The 19,336-nt window shown below is 41.0% G+C and overlaps 1 protein-coding gene across 1 annotated transcript in view; it reads right to left on the bottom strand.

Annotated features, from left to right (window-relative positions):
• Positions 1-19,336, bottom strand: part of TTN (titin) — a 274,001-nt gene that overhangs the window by 184,027 nt on the left and 70,638 nt on the right. The window contains 38 exon segments of the mRNA XM_039222380.1: positions 1,350-1,637; positions 1,778-2,065; positions 2,206-2,484; positions 2,590-2,868; positions 2,963-3,241; positions 3,427-3,714; positions 3,813-4,091; positions 4,240-4,521; positions 4,640-4,918; positions 5,179-5,460; positions 6,000-6,287; positions 6,414-6,701; positions 6,816-7,094; positions 7,204-7,482; positions 7,576-7,854; positions 8,017-8,304; positions 8,421-8,699; positions 9,511-9,792; positions 9,916-10,194; positions 11,220-11,501; positions 11,713-11,991; positions 12,232-12,519; positions 12,632-12,910; positions 13,023-13,301; positions 13,417-13,695; positions 13,796-14,077; positions 14,207-14,485; positions 14,612-14,899; positions 15,016-15,294; positions 15,397-15,675; positions 15,797-16,075; positions 16,171-16,452; positions 16,545-16,823; positions 16,938-17,225; positions 17,344-17,622; positions 17,720-17,998; positions 18,471-18,749; positions 18,846-19,127. Coding sequence (XP_039078311.1) covers positions 1,350-1,637; positions 1,778-2,065; positions 2,206-2,484; positions 2,590-2,868; positions 2,963-3,241; positions 3,427-3,714; positions 3,813-4,091; positions 4,240-4,521; positions 4,640-4,918; positions 5,179-5,460; positions 6,000-6,287; positions 6,414-6,701; positions 6,816-7,094; positions 7,204-7,482; positions 7,576-7,854; positions 8,017-8,304; positions 8,421-8,699; positions 9,511-9,792; positions 9,916-10,194; positions 11,220-11,501; positions 11,713-11,991; positions 12,232-12,519; positions 12,632-12,910; positions 13,023-13,301; positions 13,417-13,695; positions 13,796-14,077; positions 14,207-14,485; positions 14,612-14,899; positions 15,016-15,294; positions 15,397-15,675; positions 15,797-16,075; positions 16,171-16,452; positions 16,545-16,823; positions 16,938-17,225; positions 17,344-17,622; positions 17,720-17,998; positions 18,471-18,749; positions 18,846-19,127 — 10,704 coding nt within the window.

Raw genomic sequence — 19,336 nt, 5'->3', positions numbered from 1 at the left:
TAATTCGTAGCTAACAATGGTTAAGTTAAATCTAAGTAGAAATTTCTAAAAGTAAAATGCATTTAAGTCAGTAAACACCCACATCAAATGTTATTGCAGAAGGAAGGAGGAAAATACATTGATCCACATTGTGTGGTCCTCTTCCCAGCAAGAGAATCATGTATTTAAAAAAAAAAACATTTACTTATTTTTTGGAGGGAGAGGGAATCCCAAGCAGGCTCCGCACTGTCAACACAGAGCCTGCTGCAGAGCTCACCCTCATGGACCCATGAGATCATGACCTGAGCTGAAATCAAGAGCCAGATGCTGAACTTGCTGAGCCACCCACATATGCCCCCGCAATAGTATCTTTAGTGCAACATCAGAGGCAGGGGGTGTATCTGTTGCTGGAGGTGCTATGAGGTTCACAGGGAATAAGAGAGTTTGACCACTCTCTTGTATGTAAATTAGCAGAGACCTATCTCCTATGGCTGCGAAGATATTAGATATATACCATGAGGAATCAAAATAACAAAACTGGGTGAGTTTTCTTAATATTTATGCCAATTCCTCTTATACACCTTAAATAGATATTTCTTCAACCTTCATAATTTCCCATACAAGGTAGGGAGAGCAATGCTTTCTTCATTAACTGAAGCAAAAAAAAAAATTCAAGCTCAGGAAGATAAAAATGGCTAGGAATATGTCATAGAGCAAATGGGCTACTAAATACAATTCTATTTTAGTTTCAAGGTAGCTACAAATCACCACAAAAACCCTTAAAAAAATTCTCTAATGGGTTAAATCAGCATCTCATTAATTATTCAATTTCTGACAACAGCTGTGAACTTGCTGCGGAAAGAAATAGTTGCCTTCTACAATGCTGGATATTGATGTTCTAGCCCTCTGGCTTCCACTATTATTTAAATGGACCTAGTGGAGGAAGAGAGGTTGAAGCAAGCTGACTCTTTTTGAAGGGCTTGTTTAGGATCTGCTATCCCCTAGAGAAACTAAATCCATTAATTTACAAACTACTGTGGAAAATAAGTCATTTGAGATAACTTCTTTTTTTTTGCCCCAAACTGATTTCTTTCAAAACTTGGATATTCTTGCATTTCTGCAGCAAACATTTGTTCACTATTTCCCTAGTCTCTATTTTAGCCTTTGAAAATAGATTTTCAGTCCATGTTTTACTGGTTTTATATTTTCTTATTAAAAAAAAATGTTAAAACTGGACCCCACTTGGAAGGCTCTGGTCTCTTCTAATTACTAGACCATGGTCCTAAACATAACTTTCAAGCACACCCTTCCTCCTATATTTCAAGATATTGAAAATGTAAGAGATGTTGCTACTCTACTGGGACAAGTACCTTGTACACCCAGATGAGCAGAACAAGAGTCTTTTCCAGCGACGTTGCTTGCGTAGCAGGTATACTGCCCGGCATCGCCTTTGCTTACTTTGAGAACTGTCAGAGTGGCAGTATTTTCAACCAAGGTCATCTTGTAGTTGCCTCCAGGGCGAATCTCTCGGTTATCTTTGGCCCAAGCGATTTTGATGGGTGCAGTTCCGGTTACATGACATTTAAAAGAACCACTTTCTCCAAGAGCAAGATCTACTGATACAGGCTTCAGATCAAAGAAAGGAGGCACTTCATGCTCTGAAAATGATGAAGAGCAACATGACGACTTCAGTTTTCATGCTTCCAGACATGGGGCAGAAACTAAGTGGCACCAGCCCGGTTGCCCATGGCAGTGAAGCTGCTTTATAACAAAGAAGGTGATGTGATAAGCTACTCACCTGTGAGAATGAGCTTGGCACTGGATGAAGCAGTTCCAAGAGGATTAGAAGCTGAGCAATTGTACTGACCAACGTGGCTCTGGTCAGTTTGCAAAATCTGAAGAGTTGCTACGTTATGAACAAAAGATGTTTGCAAATTAGAATCATCTTTCAAAAGTACCCCATCCTTGTACCAAGACACTTGAAGAGGTTCTGAGCCATTGATGCGACATTCAAATGCAACTGGGAAGCCAAGCGTCTCATGAACATCCTTCAGTTTTCTTGCAAAGGAAGGTGGAAGTTTGCGCTCTGTAAAGAAGTTACAGATAATTCTTATTTACAAGAGAGAAAACAACCATGACATATTTGAATCCATTGAAATTTTGATGTTTTGAAGAAAATCGGTCTGTCAGCACACAGTAAGACTTGTTAAACAAAAGCATCATCACCTCTGATAACGAGCACGGCTGAAGAAGCGACTGCCCCCACACTGTTTTCTGCCTTGCAAGAGTACTCTCCTACATCACTGTGATCTACTTTGTTGATTACCAAAGAGGCGACATTATTCTTAAATTGCATCTTGTATGCAGGAGCTGATCGTAGCTTTGTGTGCTCTTTATACCAAGAAATTCTGATTTCTGGGGTTCCATCCACTTTACATTGTAAAGTTATGGGTTCTCCAATGGCTGCTTCCACATGTCCCAGAGGTTCAATGAAATAAGGTGGTTCTAGGGTACAAAGGATGATACAATCAATCAGTTATGCTAACTTAAAGAGGATGTTTTAAAAGAAAGAAAAGATAGCAATGAAAAAGAGATAACTTGCCAACACACCTAAGACAGACACCAGAGCTTCACAAATATCTTGACCGGCCTCATTTTCTATCAGGCAACTGTACTGTGCATAATCCTCTACAGTGCTGTCAACAATTTCCAGGATGGTGGATTTCTCTGTCGTGGTAATACTGCAATTTTGAGACTGTGAAAGAGGGAACTCATTCTTCATCCAGCTCACTGAGATGGGAGGTGTGCCAGTGTACGTGGCCTCAAGAACTATGGGGCTTCCTGTCTCCACGCTGAAATCAGCCAATCTTTTCACAAAGGTGGCTGGTTCTATATGGAGAAAACATGAGGGTAAATTTGGCATCTTTAAATGAAGACCTGGAAGAAAACTTAAAAGATACACGAGTGGGAGCAAAGAGCAGACCTTTCACAAAAAGATGTGCAGTACAGGAGGCACTGCCTGCATCATTAGTTACGAGGCAAGAATAGTCTCCACTCTGCAATGGCTCCACTTCCAGTAACTCCAGCTCTGTCACAAAATCTTCCAGAGAGATGGTGCATGACTCCCCTGACACCAGTTCTCGGCTGCCTTTAAACCATTTGACCTTGAACGGAGGGGTGCCTCTAATGACGCAGGAGAATATGAGGCTCATTCCAGGTAAAACTTCCACAGAGTCAGGGATTTGTTCAAAAGATGGTGGTTCTGGATACCCCAATGGAGGGGGAGAGCAAGAAAGAAAAGAAATCCAGGTGAGATGTGCTTCTGCTACTTGAAGAAAACGGAACTAAGACTAAAAATGAAGAGAAGGTAAAGAAATCGCATGCAAGGCAGGCACTAAGTCCCTTAGAGATGTTGGAGAAGCAGCTGCCTGATCCTTGCACACTGACCTTGCACAGTCAGGACGGCTGAGCATTCGTCCGAACCCGCCACGTTGGCGGCCACACACGTGTATGTGCCTGTGTCGGTGGGCTCCAATGAGCTCAAATTCAAAGTACAGACATTTTCTGAAAAGCTGGACTGGCATTTAGGCCCACTAACGATCTCATTCCCATCCTGAAACCAGCCAACTGAAATCGGGGCTGAACCAGAGACTCGGCACTCCAAAACTGCAGATGCTCCCAGGATGGCATTCATGTCTTTCAACTTGCGGATGAAGGAAGGAGGAACAACGCGATCTAGGTGGAGAAGAGTTGTTTTCCTTTGATAAGAGGAGCTTTCTTTTTTTGTTCTTCTAGGAAAAATTATATATTCATAAGAACCTCTTACTACTCACCCGAAACATGGACAGATACAGAACAGCTACTTTTACCAACGCTGTTTTTCACTTCAAAGCTATATAACCCCTTGTCACTCATTTCTGCGCAAGGGATTTTAACTGAGGCCACTTTGTTGATGAATGTAATGTGATGTTTGCTGTCTGCAGATAATTCTCTCCCATCTTTGAACCACTTGACTGAAAGTTCGGGGGTCCCAGTCACTACACACTCTAAAGCAAAAGGATTTCCAGTAGTGACAGTCATGGGTTCTGGCTTCTCTAGGATTCTGGCTGGTTCTAAAAGAAGAAGTATAATGCATTGAAAAAAAAAAGTCACCTTCCAAACTAGGAGTATAATCAATATTTTATGGGGTTAGAGTAATATTTGCAGACGATGATCATGGGCCAATTTGATTTTTTTCTTAGGTTGTACTTTATTACTAACCTAGTACAGTCAAGACAGCTGAACATTCTCTCATTCCGGCATCATTTTTGATTTGGCACACATATTTTCCAGAATTAGATGCTTCCGGGCTCCCAAGTTGGAGGGTTGCAACATTATCAACGAATGAAATCCTAGTGTTTTCACTCTCTCTGATGACTTCACCTTTATCTTTCAGCCAGACAACAGAAATTGGCTGGAAGCCTTCCACTACAGCCTGTAACTCAACAGGATCCCCAAGAAGAGTTGAGGTGTCGCTTAGCTTTTTCACAAATCGTGGGGGTTCTAATGAAAGAAATTTGTGGTTAGAGAAAATAAAGAGATTCATAGCCACATAAATTATTAGTTAAGCATGAAGAGATGAAAGGAAGAGGCATATATTTTTGTGCCCATGTATACAAACCTTTGAACTTGACAGTGCAAACACACGTGTCGCTTCCCACCTCATTAGTAGCTTTGCAGTGATACTCTCCTACATCGGAGGCTTCAAGGTTAAGGATATGAAGACTTGTATCATAATTTTTTGAGGTGATTTTAAATTTCTTGCTGCTTCGAACTTGCTTTCGATCTTTAACCCACATCACTTCAAATGGGGGGGTTCCCGAAATTTCACATTGGAAGATAACATCAGAACCTTTAAGAGCTCCTACTGGAGAAGGCTTCTGGGTGAAAACGGGAGGTGCTACCAGAAGAAAAAAAAAGAAGATAAATGATGAGGATATTTGCTTGCTAAGAAAAGAAAAAATATTTTAGAATCCAGAATCATTAAGAGGGATTGGTGTGATCATATGGCATTATGCTAACACAAGGAATAATAATTCATAAAAACTAGTTTAAGAACTGCAAGCAAGTCCTCTTAATGAGCCTTTTGAGTTTGGAGCTCGTAACATTGCTGAGAAAGAATCAAATCAGAGGAGAAGAAAGATGCTTAGTGTGTCTAACCTTTAACGGTCAGGGCTGTGCTGCAGCTGGCGTCCCCAACACCATTATGAGCCTCACAGATGTAGTCCCCACTGTCCTCAGTGCTGGCTTCATTGATGGTAAGCAACGCCACAGAATTAATGAAGGACATGTTGTATTTCCAACTTTCATGAAGTTCACTGTCGTTTCGGAACCATGAAACTTTGATTTCTGGGGAACCACTTATTTTACATTCCAGTTGGATGGATCCTCCCTGCTTTGCAATTGTTGAAGCGTCTAGTTTCTTAACAAACTTTGGAGGTTCTAGCAAATCAAAGGAAAAAAATAGCTTAGGTTTGTAGTTGAAGGTCCCACAGCACATGTTTAAACTGGTCACTGGTTTATTATCAGAATGTGCTTTCTGATAATTTTATGGTAAAATGTTTTCTATTAAATAAGCTTTTAATAGAGGATTTAATTGTTAAGTTTATTTTTATAGTTTGATATATAAACTAAAACACACAAGTTAATGTATTATAGAGGTGTTTGATCAAAATTTAGTGATGACCAATCAGAATGCATGTAACAGAAAAGAATAAAAAATGAGAATGGACAGCTGAAACAATAGTTAACAAATTTCAATTAAACACCATTCAATAGGATCACACTTAGAGATAACATTAATTTAAAGAACAATATAAAGACAAAGTAGAACATTGATTAATGTTTTCTTCAACACTAATATACATCCTAACATGACCCAGTTAGTTTACCCCAAACATTTAAAAACTAAAGAAACTTTTAGAAGTCAATTACACAAACGTGGGAAAGAACAAACACTGGTAGACGCCATGCAGTGATACCTTTTACACTGAGTTGAGCTGAGCACATGTCTTTGCCAACATCATTGGTTGCTTGGCAAGTATATTGCCCAGAGTCTCCTTTGCCTACTTTAAGAATTCTTAAATGGGGAGTGTTTCCCACACATGTGATAGTATAATTTCCTCCAGGACGTATCTCCTTATTGTCTTTTGACCAAGTGATTCGCATTGGTTGAGCACCAGTAACATGACACTCAAAGTCAGCACTTTCCCCAGCAATGACATCTATAGATACAGGCTTGATGTCAAAGAAGGGAGATTTCTTAGGTTCTGGAAAATGAAAAGAAAAGGCAATGGGCGTTTTGTTTTGTTTTACTTTTTCCATTGGCCACTTCTCCTCTGACCATGAATAAGAAGTCATTGTTCGCAAAGACAAAGATTAACATGGGAACAAACCTCTTGCCGTCAGTCTAGCACTAGAAGATGCTGTTCCAAGTGGATTAGAAGCTGAGCAGGAGTACTGGCCAGAGTGGCTCAAGTCGGTTTGCAAAATTTTTAAAGTCGCCACATTATCTACAAATGACATCTGTAGATTCTCATCATCTCGTAAAAGTACCCCATCTCTATACCAGCACACTTGGATGGGTGCGGAGCCATTTAATCGACAAGTGAGTGTAACTGGCAGCCCCACAGTTTGTTCAATGTCTTTCAGTTGTCTTGCAAAGGACGGTGGGAGTTGGCGCTCTGTAGGAAGATAAGCGATACTGGAGGCATTAGTAGCTGAGGTGAAAATTTCTCCCCAAAGATAAAAGAATTAAGATTTTAAAATTTTCTTAATTTTGAAAATAACATCATCACCTTGAATTCTGAAGACAGTCTTAGACGAAGCAGTTCCTATGCTATTTTCTGCTTTACACGTGTACTCTCCACTGTCATTAATGTTCACTTTGTTAAAAACAAGTGTGGCCACGTTGTTTGTAAAATAGGTCCTGTATTCAGGAGTTGGACGTAACTTGGTGTCTCCTTTATACCAAGACACTGTAATTTCTGGTGTCCCAGCCACTTGACATTGTAAAGAAACTGAGTCTCCAACTGATGCCTCCAGGGGCTCCAGTTCCGTAACAAAATAAGGTGGTTCTAAAGAAGATAGGATTGCAATCAGCAGCTGGAATTAAAGAAAACTGAACAAACCCGTGCTTCGTGCTACACGAATGCCAATTATTAAAGAGAGAATAAGACAACACACCTAACGTCGATACCAAAGCTTTGCAAACATCCTTCCCTGCCTCATTTTCAATTTCGCAGGAGTACTGTCCCGCATCTCTTTTTGTGCTATTCAGGATTTCTAGGATGCAAGTTTTCTCTGTGGTGACTATGCTGCATTTTTCAGACGGAGTTATGTCAAAACCATCCTTTTTCCAGGTAACTGAAATCGGAAGTGTTCCAGTATAGGTGCCCTCGAGAATTATGGATTTCCCTGGTTCCACAGACTGATCGCTTAACCTCTTCACAAACGTAGCTGGTTCTGGTGAGTGACAAAGCATAGCAATTAAACACAATAAAAGCACAAAGATGTCAATGAATAAAGAATAGGAAGAGCAAATGCACTTGAGCGAACCTTTTACAAAGAGACGAGTAGTGCAGGATGCTTGGCCAGCACCATTAGAAACCACGCAAGTATACTCCCCACTCTGAGAAATGTCCACATTAAATAATTCCAGTTCCGCCACAGTGTCTTCAAAATAGATGTTGCACTGGTCTCCTCTCACCAGTTCCCTGGCACCTCTGAACCAGCCCACCTTGAATGGAGGGGTGCCTCTAATAACGCTTGTGAAAGTGACATTTTTGCCTGGTAGTATCTCCGAAGGTTCAGGTTCCTTCACAAAAGATGGTGGTTCTACATAGAGATGGAGGACAGTGAAAAGCGCCTGTGAGCTTCTAAGTTAGCCACAACTTTGAATCAAAAACAAAGAGCACTTTTGAATGTGTGTCAGATGGGTGCCTGGGTGTGCACCCAGAGAGGAATTTGTAAGAAACGGTTTGCGTCTTTAACACTGACCTTGTACGGCCAATGCCGCACGACACTCATCAGAGCCAGCGGCATTAGCAGCCACGCATGTGTAGTTGCCCATATCTGAGGAGTCCAGAGAATTCAGCTGCAACGTGCAGACATTATCTGAAAACATGGTTTGGTACTTTGCTCCACTGACAATCTTAGTTCTCTCATGAAACCAGGCCACAGAGATAGGTGATGAGCCAGCTACTTTGCACTCCAAGATGCACGAAGTACCCAGCACCCCAGTGGTATCCCTCAGTCTTCGTGTGAAAGAGGGAGGGACCATTCGGTCTGTGTGAGGAAAAGCAAGAGACTCATCAGGATTTGAAAGAACAGAAGAGACTTGAGAGAAAGAAACCGGTGAAGGGAATTCACATAACCACCGTGGGGAGTGGATCCGAACTAACCTGAAACATCAACCACAGCCGTACAGCTACTTTTTCCAACATTATTTTGCACTTGGAAAGTGTATGTGCCTGCATCTTGCCTTTCAACAGAGAGAATCTTTAAGGAAGAGAGTCTGTTGTAGAAGCTAAATTTGTGTTTTTGGCTGCTGGTCAACAGCTTTCCGTCCTTGTACCATTCAACTGAGAGTTCAGGAGTGCCAGCCACCTTACACTCCAGAGTGCACGTTTCTCCCACAGTCACCATCATCGATCCTGCCTTCTCAACAATGATTGCAGGCTCTGAAATAAAACGTGATAGCCATCTGTCAAAGTCCATTACCTTAACCATGCCTCTACTCTCAAAATCACTAAGATTGTTTCTTCCAGTGGTGTGATTTTGTTAGGGCTCTCTCTCTCTAGACCTCAAAATGTGATTCCGCAATTACGTGCTATCATGAAATTATGGGAGTTATTAAGAAATATGCTTGTGCACTAGTTGATTTCCAAAACAATTCAGACAATGCACATTAGACAATGTGTGTTGGTTTGCACTTGACCTTCTTTACAGCAAAGAATTCATGCTATTATGAATTGATATTTCTGCTTTAGGTTTTTAAAGGTTTAGAGCCAGTTTTTTTCCCCTAAAGTTGTTATTCAAACAATTGCTAAATTAAAATGTTCAAAGATGTATGTGCAAGTCTTTCCTATCAAATTTTGATTTTGGGAGTTCTTCGTAGCTTTAACAACCAGTACTTTGGAAATAAAATTTCCTTGTTGCATATGCTGGTTCCCGACAATTTTCATACTTAAGCAAAAGTGGGTCAATGATTGTATCTGCTAATCCATGAAGAAAAGTAGCACAAAAGCAATAAAACAGATGGCTAATTTTTGTTAGGATTGCAGACACAGGAAAGTGTGTTTGAAAGGTGAATCAGAAAAAAGAAAAAAAGATCGATTAGGTCCTTTCTCCTAAGCCTTTCAAATAGCTCAAGGATTACTATCATTCTAGAAGGAACTCAGAACAAGAGATTCTACCGGTGACTCTCAGTAACTCATCTCAGTGTTTGGCACCACCTTCTATCAGGGGACCATTGTACTATATTGTACCAACCTAAAACAGTCAAAGTGGCCATGTTCTCTCTCATTCCACCATCATTCTTGATTTGGCAGATATACTTCCCAGCATTTGCTGGCTCTGCTTTTGCAAACTGCAGAGTTGCAACATTTTCTACAAATGTAATTCTAATGTTTTCACTTTCTCTGATCACTTCTTCTTTCTCTTTAAGCCACTGTACAGAAATAGGCGGGGCTCCTTCTATGAATGCTTGCAACTCAGCGGGCTCGCCAGCTACAACGGTGAGGCTGTTCAGCTTGGAGACAAATCTTGGTGGTTCTGAACAGGAAAAAGATGGGTGGAGACTGTTGAGAACACTGTCCAGACAATGGAAGAGAGAGAGAGGAAAAAAGTGTTGGGCACATTCCTGCCATTTCTGTCATGTGCAGGACATATGCTTACCTTTCAATTTGACAGTACAAATGCAAGTATCACTTCCCACTTCATTCTGTGCCTTGCAGTAGTATTCACCAATGTCTGAGGTTTCAACATTGAGAATGTGAATACTTGCATGGAAATTTTTGGATGCAATCTTGTATTTCTTGCTACTTCGGAGTTGTCGCTTGTCTTTGTACCATGTTACCTCAAATGGTGGTGTTCCCGAAAGTTCACACTCAAGGCTAACTTCAGTATTTTTAAGGGTTTCTACTATAGGAGGGAAGCTGCTAAAAACAGGTGGTTCTGTAAAAAATAAGAATTTCTAATGAGTTGGGCTATCTAATTCCACAGAGTGTATTTATTTCTTTGTTTTTAAGTTGGAGGAAAGAGTCAAGATACTGTAATGGGTAATGTTAGCCTTTATACAATCACTCTACTTCCTGGGGAGAGAGCCCAGACTAGACCCCCTAGCTGTCTTTATGGAGCAGTTCAATCTTTTCTCTACCTTACTTTACTAATTTCTCTTGGACTATAAGGATTGACGCAAAATTTGTAAAACAGAAACCAAATCCAAGTATGTTAATTAAGATGGTTTGCATGAGGTATGGAATGCTGACTTCAAGGATGAAATTTTTTGTATGTGCTCTGTAACTGAGACACTTGGATGCCACCAAGGTATCTGTGATCTAATCTTCCATGTCAACAAATGTTACTGAAATAACTGTCTCTCACCATGACAGACTTGGACTTCATGATAAAAATATTGGAAAATGGCTGCAGAAAACCAGTACTAATTGCACCAAGGTATAGAGATATAATTTTTTTAAATTAGGAACTAATTCTAGAAAGAGAAAGAAATATATAGTTGTCCTGTTTTAAATGTAGGATTAAACCCATATTGCTTGTACCATATACATGTAGTAAATATTATTTGTTATTAATGATTAAGAATATTGTGAGGATGATGATATATTCATTGAAGGCAAATTTAATGCAATTGAAGGCAAAAATTAATTTTAAGATGCCTTCTTTTCTTTTCTTTTGGTATGTTTGTGAAATATCAAATTTGAATTGTTTGTCTAATGTGTTGAGGCGATTGGAATTATGGCATTGGAATAACAAGAAAAATATCCCACAATGATTGGCCACATGTAAGCAAATCTTAAGAAGAAATAACATCTGAAAAGGGAAGTAATGTTAGTTTGGGAAAATAGTCTATGATCTCAAATGGCAGCTAAAATGACAGTAAAAGAAAAAAGAGTTCTGATACCCCAGGGGAGAAGAAGGTGGGTTTCACGTAATGGGAAACAGAAGAAAGAGATTTCTACCTTTTACAATAACCTTGGTACTACAGCTTGTGCTGCCAGCAGGGTTCTGAGCCTCACAAATGAAATCCCCACCGTCCTCAGTACCAAGATTGTTCATCTGTATGACAGCCACTGAGTCAATGAAAGTCATTCTGTATTTATCACTGGCTTGGACTTCATGTTCATTTCTGTACCACACAACTCTGATCTCTGGTGATCCAGTTATCTTGCATTCAAGTCGTGCTGAGTCACCTGCTTTCACTATTTTGGATGCTTCTAATTTCTTTACAAACTTCGGTGGTTCTAGAGTGAAAGAAAGAGGAGATTATGGGGGAATTGGTACAAATAACAAAAGCTACATTAGGTAATAAGTAGGAAAGAAGAAAAAGATGAACAATGCCTGGCAAATTCAGTGTACTGTTAGAGAAAAGTGTCCTTTCTTGATTGGGTAGATGTACCATACAGAAAGGAGCCACGGGTCAGACAGACACATGAAACAATCAAAGTCGCACACCTGTCACAAGCAACACTGTAGTACAAGAGTCGCTACCAACGTCATTGGTAACTTGGCAAGTATACTGTCCAGTCTTGGAAGCATCCACTGAATAGAGATTTAAGAAGCTAGTTGACCCTTCCAAGCCAATGAAACATGTAGGTCCAGAGGCAAGTTCCACATCGTCTTTAAACCACTTTATTTTAAATGGTGGTGTTCCTTTCAGTACTGCTTTAAATTCTACTGTAGAATCGGGTATAGCTTGTTGCCGCTCAGGTTTCACTAGGAAGCTTGGTGGTTCTATAGATGTTAAGAGAAATATATTTCATTAGATCTCTTGAAAACTATTTGACAGTCTTATAGACATGTAAGAAAACATTTCTGAAAAGAGTAATGACTGTATATTTCTTGAACTCCATAAATATGTAGCTAAAGAAACAGAATTATTAAGACTTTTAGCTCTAAAGAATACAAGGTAAGAGTGGTACATTTAAAAAGCAGTCACAAAGAAGAATCAAGAAGAGGAAAAGAAATTCTAACCTTTAACAGTTAAGATGCCACTGCATGCGTCGTCCCCTGCGACATTTGAGACCCTGCATGTGTAATTTGCAGTATCTTCTAATTCCAGATTATTAACTTCCAGTGACACAGTGTTCTCATGACAGACAAGTCTGTATTTTGCACTTGTAGATATTTCTTTTCCATCCTTAAACCACTGAGCACTAATAGGAAGTGAGCCAGAAACCTTGCACTCCATACGTATAGAAGAGCCCAGAACCTTATCCATTTTGGTTAGTTTTTTGGTGAATGATGGAGGAATATTTTCATCTATCCAGTGCAAACAGCAAAAACACATCCATTAGTATGTTGCCATTTGTTTACAAAGGGTATTAAGTAATAGAAATAAGGAAGGGAAGCCAACTAGGGCCAAAATACGAACCTAGCACTCTCAGGTAGGCGTCACAGCTACTGCTTCCAAAGTCATTTTCCACCTTGAAAGTATACTGACCACTGTCTTGCTTCATTACTGACTGAATCCTAAAACTGGCCACATTATTTTCAAAACTCATCGAAAAGTATCTACTGGGCACAATTTGTTTTCCGTCTTTGAGCCACTTCACTTTGAGTTCTGGTGTTCCAGCCACAACACACTCCAGCGTGACTGGGTCTTTCTCAGTAACGTCAACAGATTTAGCTTTCTCTAGGATTTGAGCAGGTTCTGGAGTAAGAATTAAAATGCAAATTAGTTGCATTGATAATTCTTCTAGAACGAAGGTGTGCTTATGAAATGGTCCCCACAGACTAGGTTCTCAAGAGAAAGGCTTACAAACCTTGTACTAAAAGGAAAGCATAACACCTCTCAACTCCTGACTCGTTCTTGGCTTGACACGTGTATCTCCCGCTGTGCCCATTGTCCACAGCCCTGATCTGAAGTGTGGCCACATTGTTCACAAATGAAATATGAACGTTATCATCTTCATCGAGAATGTGATCATCCTTCAGCCAGGTAATAGAAATGGGAGGAGAGCCCGCCACAGTACTCTGAAAGGTGGCAGAAGTTTTCAAAACAGTGGTGACGTTCTCTATCTTCTTAGTGAACGATGGTGGTTCTGTGATTAGATTAGTATGAAAAGAAGAGGTATATTTGAACTTCTCATAATCATAAAATTAAAGAGCATTACCAAATTTCTACGTGGTGGCCTGCTTCTCATGCGTATGACTGACCTTTGAGGGACACTCTAGTACTGCAGGAGCAGCTGCCGCCTTCGTTGGATACAATACACTGGTATTCACCAGTGTCTGAAGGGTCGCATTTGGTTATATGGAGGTTAAACACCGATACTCTGCCAGTTAGGGTATACTTTTTGCTGCTTTGGATTTCCCTGTTATTCTTCAGCCATGTGACTTCAAATGGAGATGTTCCCATAACTTCACATTCCAGCTCCACATCACTATCTTTCACTACTTCTGCGGGCCTCAGCTCCCTGATAAAGGTGGGAGGTTCTAAGGATTCAAAAGGAAGACAGAGACTGGCTTACTCAAGGGAAGACCCAGGGCCTGGCTGGCAGCACAGCCAAAATGAAAAGTAGATCCAGTCACGAACCTTTCACTTTTAATTCGATGCTGCAGCTTGCTGTGCCTGCGTCGTTACGGGCTTCACAGACATAAGTCCCACTGTTTTCTACCCTGGCGCTAGAAATTTGGAAAGTGGCTAAACCATCGACGAAGGAAATGCCATGTTTCTTAATGGCCGTTATTTCATTTCCATCCAGATACCAAGTAACTCTGATTTCAGGAGTGCCTGTTATTTGGCATTCAAATGTTGTAGACTCTCCATTTCTCAGCACTAATACTGGGCTGGGCTTCTTAATGAATTGAGGAGGTTCTGAAGTGGGGGGAAAAAGTGTGATGTTGAACATTTATGTAAAACAAAGGTCAAATTCACTTTCTTAAGCCTTTTCCCTCCCTCCAAGAAAATCTAGACAAGCAAGAGAGATGTATACAGAGATCAGACCTTTCACAAAGAGAGTGGCTTTACTGGTTGCCATGCCAACATCATTGCTTAGCTGGCAAATGTAGGTCCCGGAGTCGGCTGCTTTGGCTGAAAAGAGCTCCAGAATGGTGGAGGTGTCATCCTTCCAAACTGAGCGAGCTGCTCCCGAGTGCAACTCTTTGTTGTCTTTAAACCACTTTATCGTCATGGGTGCAGTACCACCCACAAGAGCCTTTAACTGAACCCTTGCATTAGGATTGACATCTTGTGACTGTGGCTTCTCCACAAAGTAAGGGGGTTCTGGGATTAAAGAAAAACAAAGAAAAAGAGAAAGGACGGTTTATTTTGGAATGGAGCAATAACGGTGAGGATTAAGAAATGAGAGAGCAAGAAGTTCTTGATAAGTGGAGATAAAAAAATGCCAACCTTTGACTGTAAGATGGCCACTGCACTGGTTGTGTCCTGCCTTATTAGTGGCAGAACAAGTGTATGTCCCGCTGTCTGAACCTTCCAGCTGACTGATTTCCAAGAAGGCAGTATTGTCATGGAAAGAGAATTTGTATTTCTCACTAGCTGATATTTCTTGATCGTCTTTGAACCATTGGATGCTTATGGGATGGGACCCAGCCACTATGCATTCTAAGTCAATGAAAGATCCTTTAATGCTGTCCATTTTCTTCAGCTTTTTGGTGAATGAGGGAGGTATGATAAGATCTATGCAATGAAAAAGCAAAAAACAACAAGAAAAGTTAGGTCGACCCAGCAATCTGTATTTTCTCTGCAACTGTAAGAGATGGAGGAGCACAGAGATGCCCCGTTTCAATACCGACCTAATACGTTAATGCTAGCTTTGCAGCTGCTTCTCCCAACATCATTCTGGACCTCAAAAGTGTATTCTCCACTATCTCTCTTTTCTGTAGAAATAATCTTCAGTATAGAGACTGTGTCACTGACACTGATTTTGTATTTTTGGCCTGGGGTCAGCTCTTGGCCATCCTTAAACCATCTGGCTGTAATTTCCTTGGTCCCCGAAAATTTAACCTGCAAAGTGGCTGGGTCTCCTTGGGTGACATCTATAGACACAGCCTCCTCGGTGATTGTTGCAGGTTCTGTAGAAAGCAAAGGGATAGGTGTGGGTTGTGAATCACTCGGCTGAACGGCTTACATCTGCATTAGTTCCGAAAACCCATGGCAAACTTTCTGAAACCGACCTTTAACTGAGAGCAATGCAGAACATCTTTGTATTCCTGCATCATTTTTGGCCTGACAGACATATTTCCCATCATGCTTGACTTCAATGCCACTGAGATACAGACTAGCCACATTGTTCTCAAAGGTCATTCTTGTATTATTGTCTTCGGTGATTTCTTCGTTGTCTTTTAACCAAGTCACCGTGATTGGCAAGGAGCCCTTCAGTGTGGCCTGGAAGGCAGCTGTACCTCCTCGAAGGGAGCTGGTACTCTCGATCTTCTTTACGAAGGTTGGGGGTTCTAATAGAAGAATAATTCTCAATCAATGTCAGCTTGACAGCAAAACTGGATTTTTTTTTTTTTTTTTAAAGAAGAGTTGATTCTGCAGAAGCGCCAGTGTATCATATGAACTGACACTAACCTCTTAATGTCACCTGGGCACTGCAGGTGATGCTGCCCACCTCGTTGGTCACCCGACACTGGTATTCACCAGCATCTGCGGCTACAAACTTGAGGATCTGCAGGCTAACCAGATGGTCCTGAATGAAGGTTTTAAACTTCCTACCACTTCGCAGCGTTGTGTTGTCTTTGAACCAAGTGATCTCAAAGGGAGGTGTGCCTGCCACCTCAGCCAGCAACATGACATCATATTCCTTCAACACCTCAATTGGCTTAAATTCCTTGATAAAGTAAGGTGATTCTACAGTAGAAGAGGAATTATTTTGAGTTAATAAGGGAGGAAGTTATGCTACGGGCCACAACTTTGGTAACACAAGAGGCAATGTGGACACAAACCTTTGACTATTAAAATGCTACCACAGTGGTCACTGCCAGCTTCATTTTGAGCCTCACACATATATTCACCACTGTCTTCGACGGCGACATCTGTAAGTTGTAGAACCGCAGTGGACTCCACAAAAGACATTTTGTGTTTGCTGCTCTCCTTAATTTCTCTATCGTTTGCAAACCATGTTATTTTAATTGGAGGGGTACCAGTTACTTTGCAGGCCAGTTGGGTGGCATCTCCCTTCTTTAGCAGCTGTGATGGCTCTAACTTTTCAACAAACGTGGCTGGTTCTGTGGAAGGAAGGAGGTTATTAAGAAACATGAGGAAGAGGAAAGAACCTTTAATGACGGTAGCACAAAGATATCAAGAAAACAATGCGGACCTTTTACAAATAAGTTTGCGCTGCACTCCACGCTTCCAGCGACGTTGCTGACTTTACAGGTATATGTGCCCGAATCAGAGGTTTTTACTGCATAGAGTTCCAGGGAACTTTCTAAAGCTTCTTTGGTAATATAGCAGCTTCCGCCAGAAACAAGCTCTTTGTTACCCTTAAACCATCTGATTGTCAGAGGAGTGGACCCTTGGAAGGTGCTCTTCAGGCAGACTGCTGAGCCAGGCAGAACATCCTTTGATGCAGGTTTAATTACAAAACTGGGTGGTTCTAAAGAAGGGGTATAAGAAAGAATTTCTAAGAGTTAAGAGGCATGATCTAAGGGAAGAAGCCCTAACTGGAACATCGTCTACATTAAAATGAAATGCACAGTCTCCGGCCCACCTTGCACAATCAGGGCTCCGCTGCTGTCTTTGCTTCCCACGGAATTTGTGGCTCGACAGGTGAAATTGCCGGCATCGTTCATGTCTACTCTGCTGATCTCCAAAGAGGCCGTCCCTTCCACAAACGCTATTCTATATTTGTCAGAAGAAGCTACTTCTCTACCATCCTTAAACCAGGACACCCTCATTGGGAGGGAGCCGGCAATTTTACAGTCCAGCCTGCAGGTACTGCTAACAACGCTATCCACGTTGCGCAGGGGTTTGGTGAAAAATGGAGCGATGTCTCGATCTGTTCGTGGCACAAGAAGAGAAGAAAGATGAGCATGGAAAAGTGCTCGGGGGCTTCATTGTCGCTCATTTGTGGGGTTTCAAGAGAACTCATGGCAGAGGCTTGTGAAGATACTAACCTAATACAGTGAATGTTGTTTCACAAGAGCTGCTGCCCACTTCGTTGGAGATCTCAAACGTGTATTGGCCACTATCATGCAGTTCAGCTGAATAAAATTTGAGCTGGGCCACGTTGTTTTTAAAACTTATTCGATATTTTTTACTAGCAACCAAAGGTCTCCCATCTTTGTACCATTTGGGCTTGAGTTCTGGGGTGCCAGTGACCGTGTACTCCAGCGTGGCTGGGTCTCCTGTTGTCACCTGGATCAGCTCTGCTCTCTCAACGATTTTGGCAGGTTCTACAATGGTATTAAAGGATTAGCATGCCAAAAAGTGCATTAAGGTTTCGCTTTAAATGGAAATATCGATTCTAAGTAAAATTGTTCCTACACGAACCTTTAACTATTAATTCCCCAACAGACGTTTGGCTTCCGGCTTCATTTTCAGCCAGGCATGTGTATTTGCCACCAAAACTAGTCTGAACGTCAGGGATTATCAGGGTCGCAACACCATTAGAAAAGCTCATTTTGATTTTTCCATCTTCTTTAATGATCTCCTGTCCTTTCATCCATGTGACAGAAATGGGTTCTGACCCTCTCACAGCAGCTTGTAAGGTAACAGTTTGACCTGCTAGTGCAGTAAAATCATCTACTTTCTTTACGAAGGTGGGTGGTTCTAGTTAAAAGAAAGAGAACAGATAAAACTGATCAATTCCCAAGTCCTTTCAACACCATATACATCTAAGTGTTGTTGTTGTTGTTGTTGTTGTTTTATCTAGATTACATTTATGTTGCCAATACTGCCATCCCATGGTGTTGGCCAATTAGAAGAATAAATTAAAATTAAGAAGAACGACAACTCCACCCAAGAGAAAGAAGCACAGAAGATACATGGTTACCAGGTGACAAAATGGTTATAGCAGATTATCCCATAACCCACTTTTGTTATCAGAGATTAAATATTTAGTGATCTCAGAATAAAGACTGGATGAAGGTCACTGGCTTTGTCCCCAAGGCGTCAGGTTAAACCAAAGGTCAAACGTTTTTTCAAAGGTTAGGAAAAGAGAAGGTACCAGTTTTCCTTCCATGGGCTGGGAAAGTTATCTTGAGAATTTATTAAAGAGACATCATTATGTTGAAGGACTGACCTTTTAATAAGTGCGTTGCAACGCAGCCACACTTCCCAACTTCATTAGCAACGACACATTCATAGTCACCCACGTCTGCACTATTGAAAGAAAATATCTCCAAGGACACAAGAGACTTCTGAGAAAACAACCTGTACTTTTTACTACTCCGAATTTGCTTCTTATCTTTGAACCAGCTAATTTCAAATGGTCCAGTGCCTGAGACTTCACACTGAAGAAGGGCATTTGTTCCTCTCACTATATCTGCAGGCTCAAGAGTTTTGATGAAAGAAGGAGGTTCTACAAAAGCATGAAAGCATTGTATAAGTAACATGTGACCAGCAATTAAAAAGAACATCTTTTCTCAGAAAAACAAAGGACTCTGAGTAAACAAACCTTTGATAACTATTTCAGCACTGCAGCTGTCACTGCCAACCTCATTCACCGCTTCGCATGAGTAATTGCCACTGTCTTCAACTTTTACATCCGTAATATCAAGCACAGCCTCAGAATTGACAAAAGACATTCGAATAGTGTTACTCTCATGAAGTTCTTTGTTATTTTTAAACCAGGTAACCTGGATCACAGGTGAGCCTTTCAGTTTGCAATGGAGGCGCGCTGATTCACCTGGGAGCATTAAGTAAGAGGGGTCCACCTTCTTCACAAAGGATGGTGGCTCTACAGGAAGTTGACAGAAAAGAAAAAGGAAAGATATCTGAAGCATAAACTCCACAAAAGAAAAGTAGACGTATTCGAACAAAAAGACACAACCCACATAAAATATGTCAATGAAATTTCTGAAAGAGTAATGGTGTACTCAATAGCTCTCCCTGTTTCCATGATTTTAAAACACTTTCCCAGTCTCTTGGTTAAACAAACAAGCAAAC

The sequence above is a fragment of the Hyaena hyaena genome, unplaced genomic scaffold (assembly GCF_003009895.1).
Source record: "Hyaena hyaena isolate Hyena2069 unplaced genomic scaffold, ASM300989v1 scaffold_1123, whole genome shotgun sequence".
Taxonomy (NCBI): Eukaryota; Metazoa; Chordata; class Mammalia; order Carnivora; family Hyaenidae; genus Hyaena; species Hyaena hyaena.
Note: the sequence above shows the minus strand (reverse complement) of the source record. Positions and strands in the feature narration are given on the sequence as shown.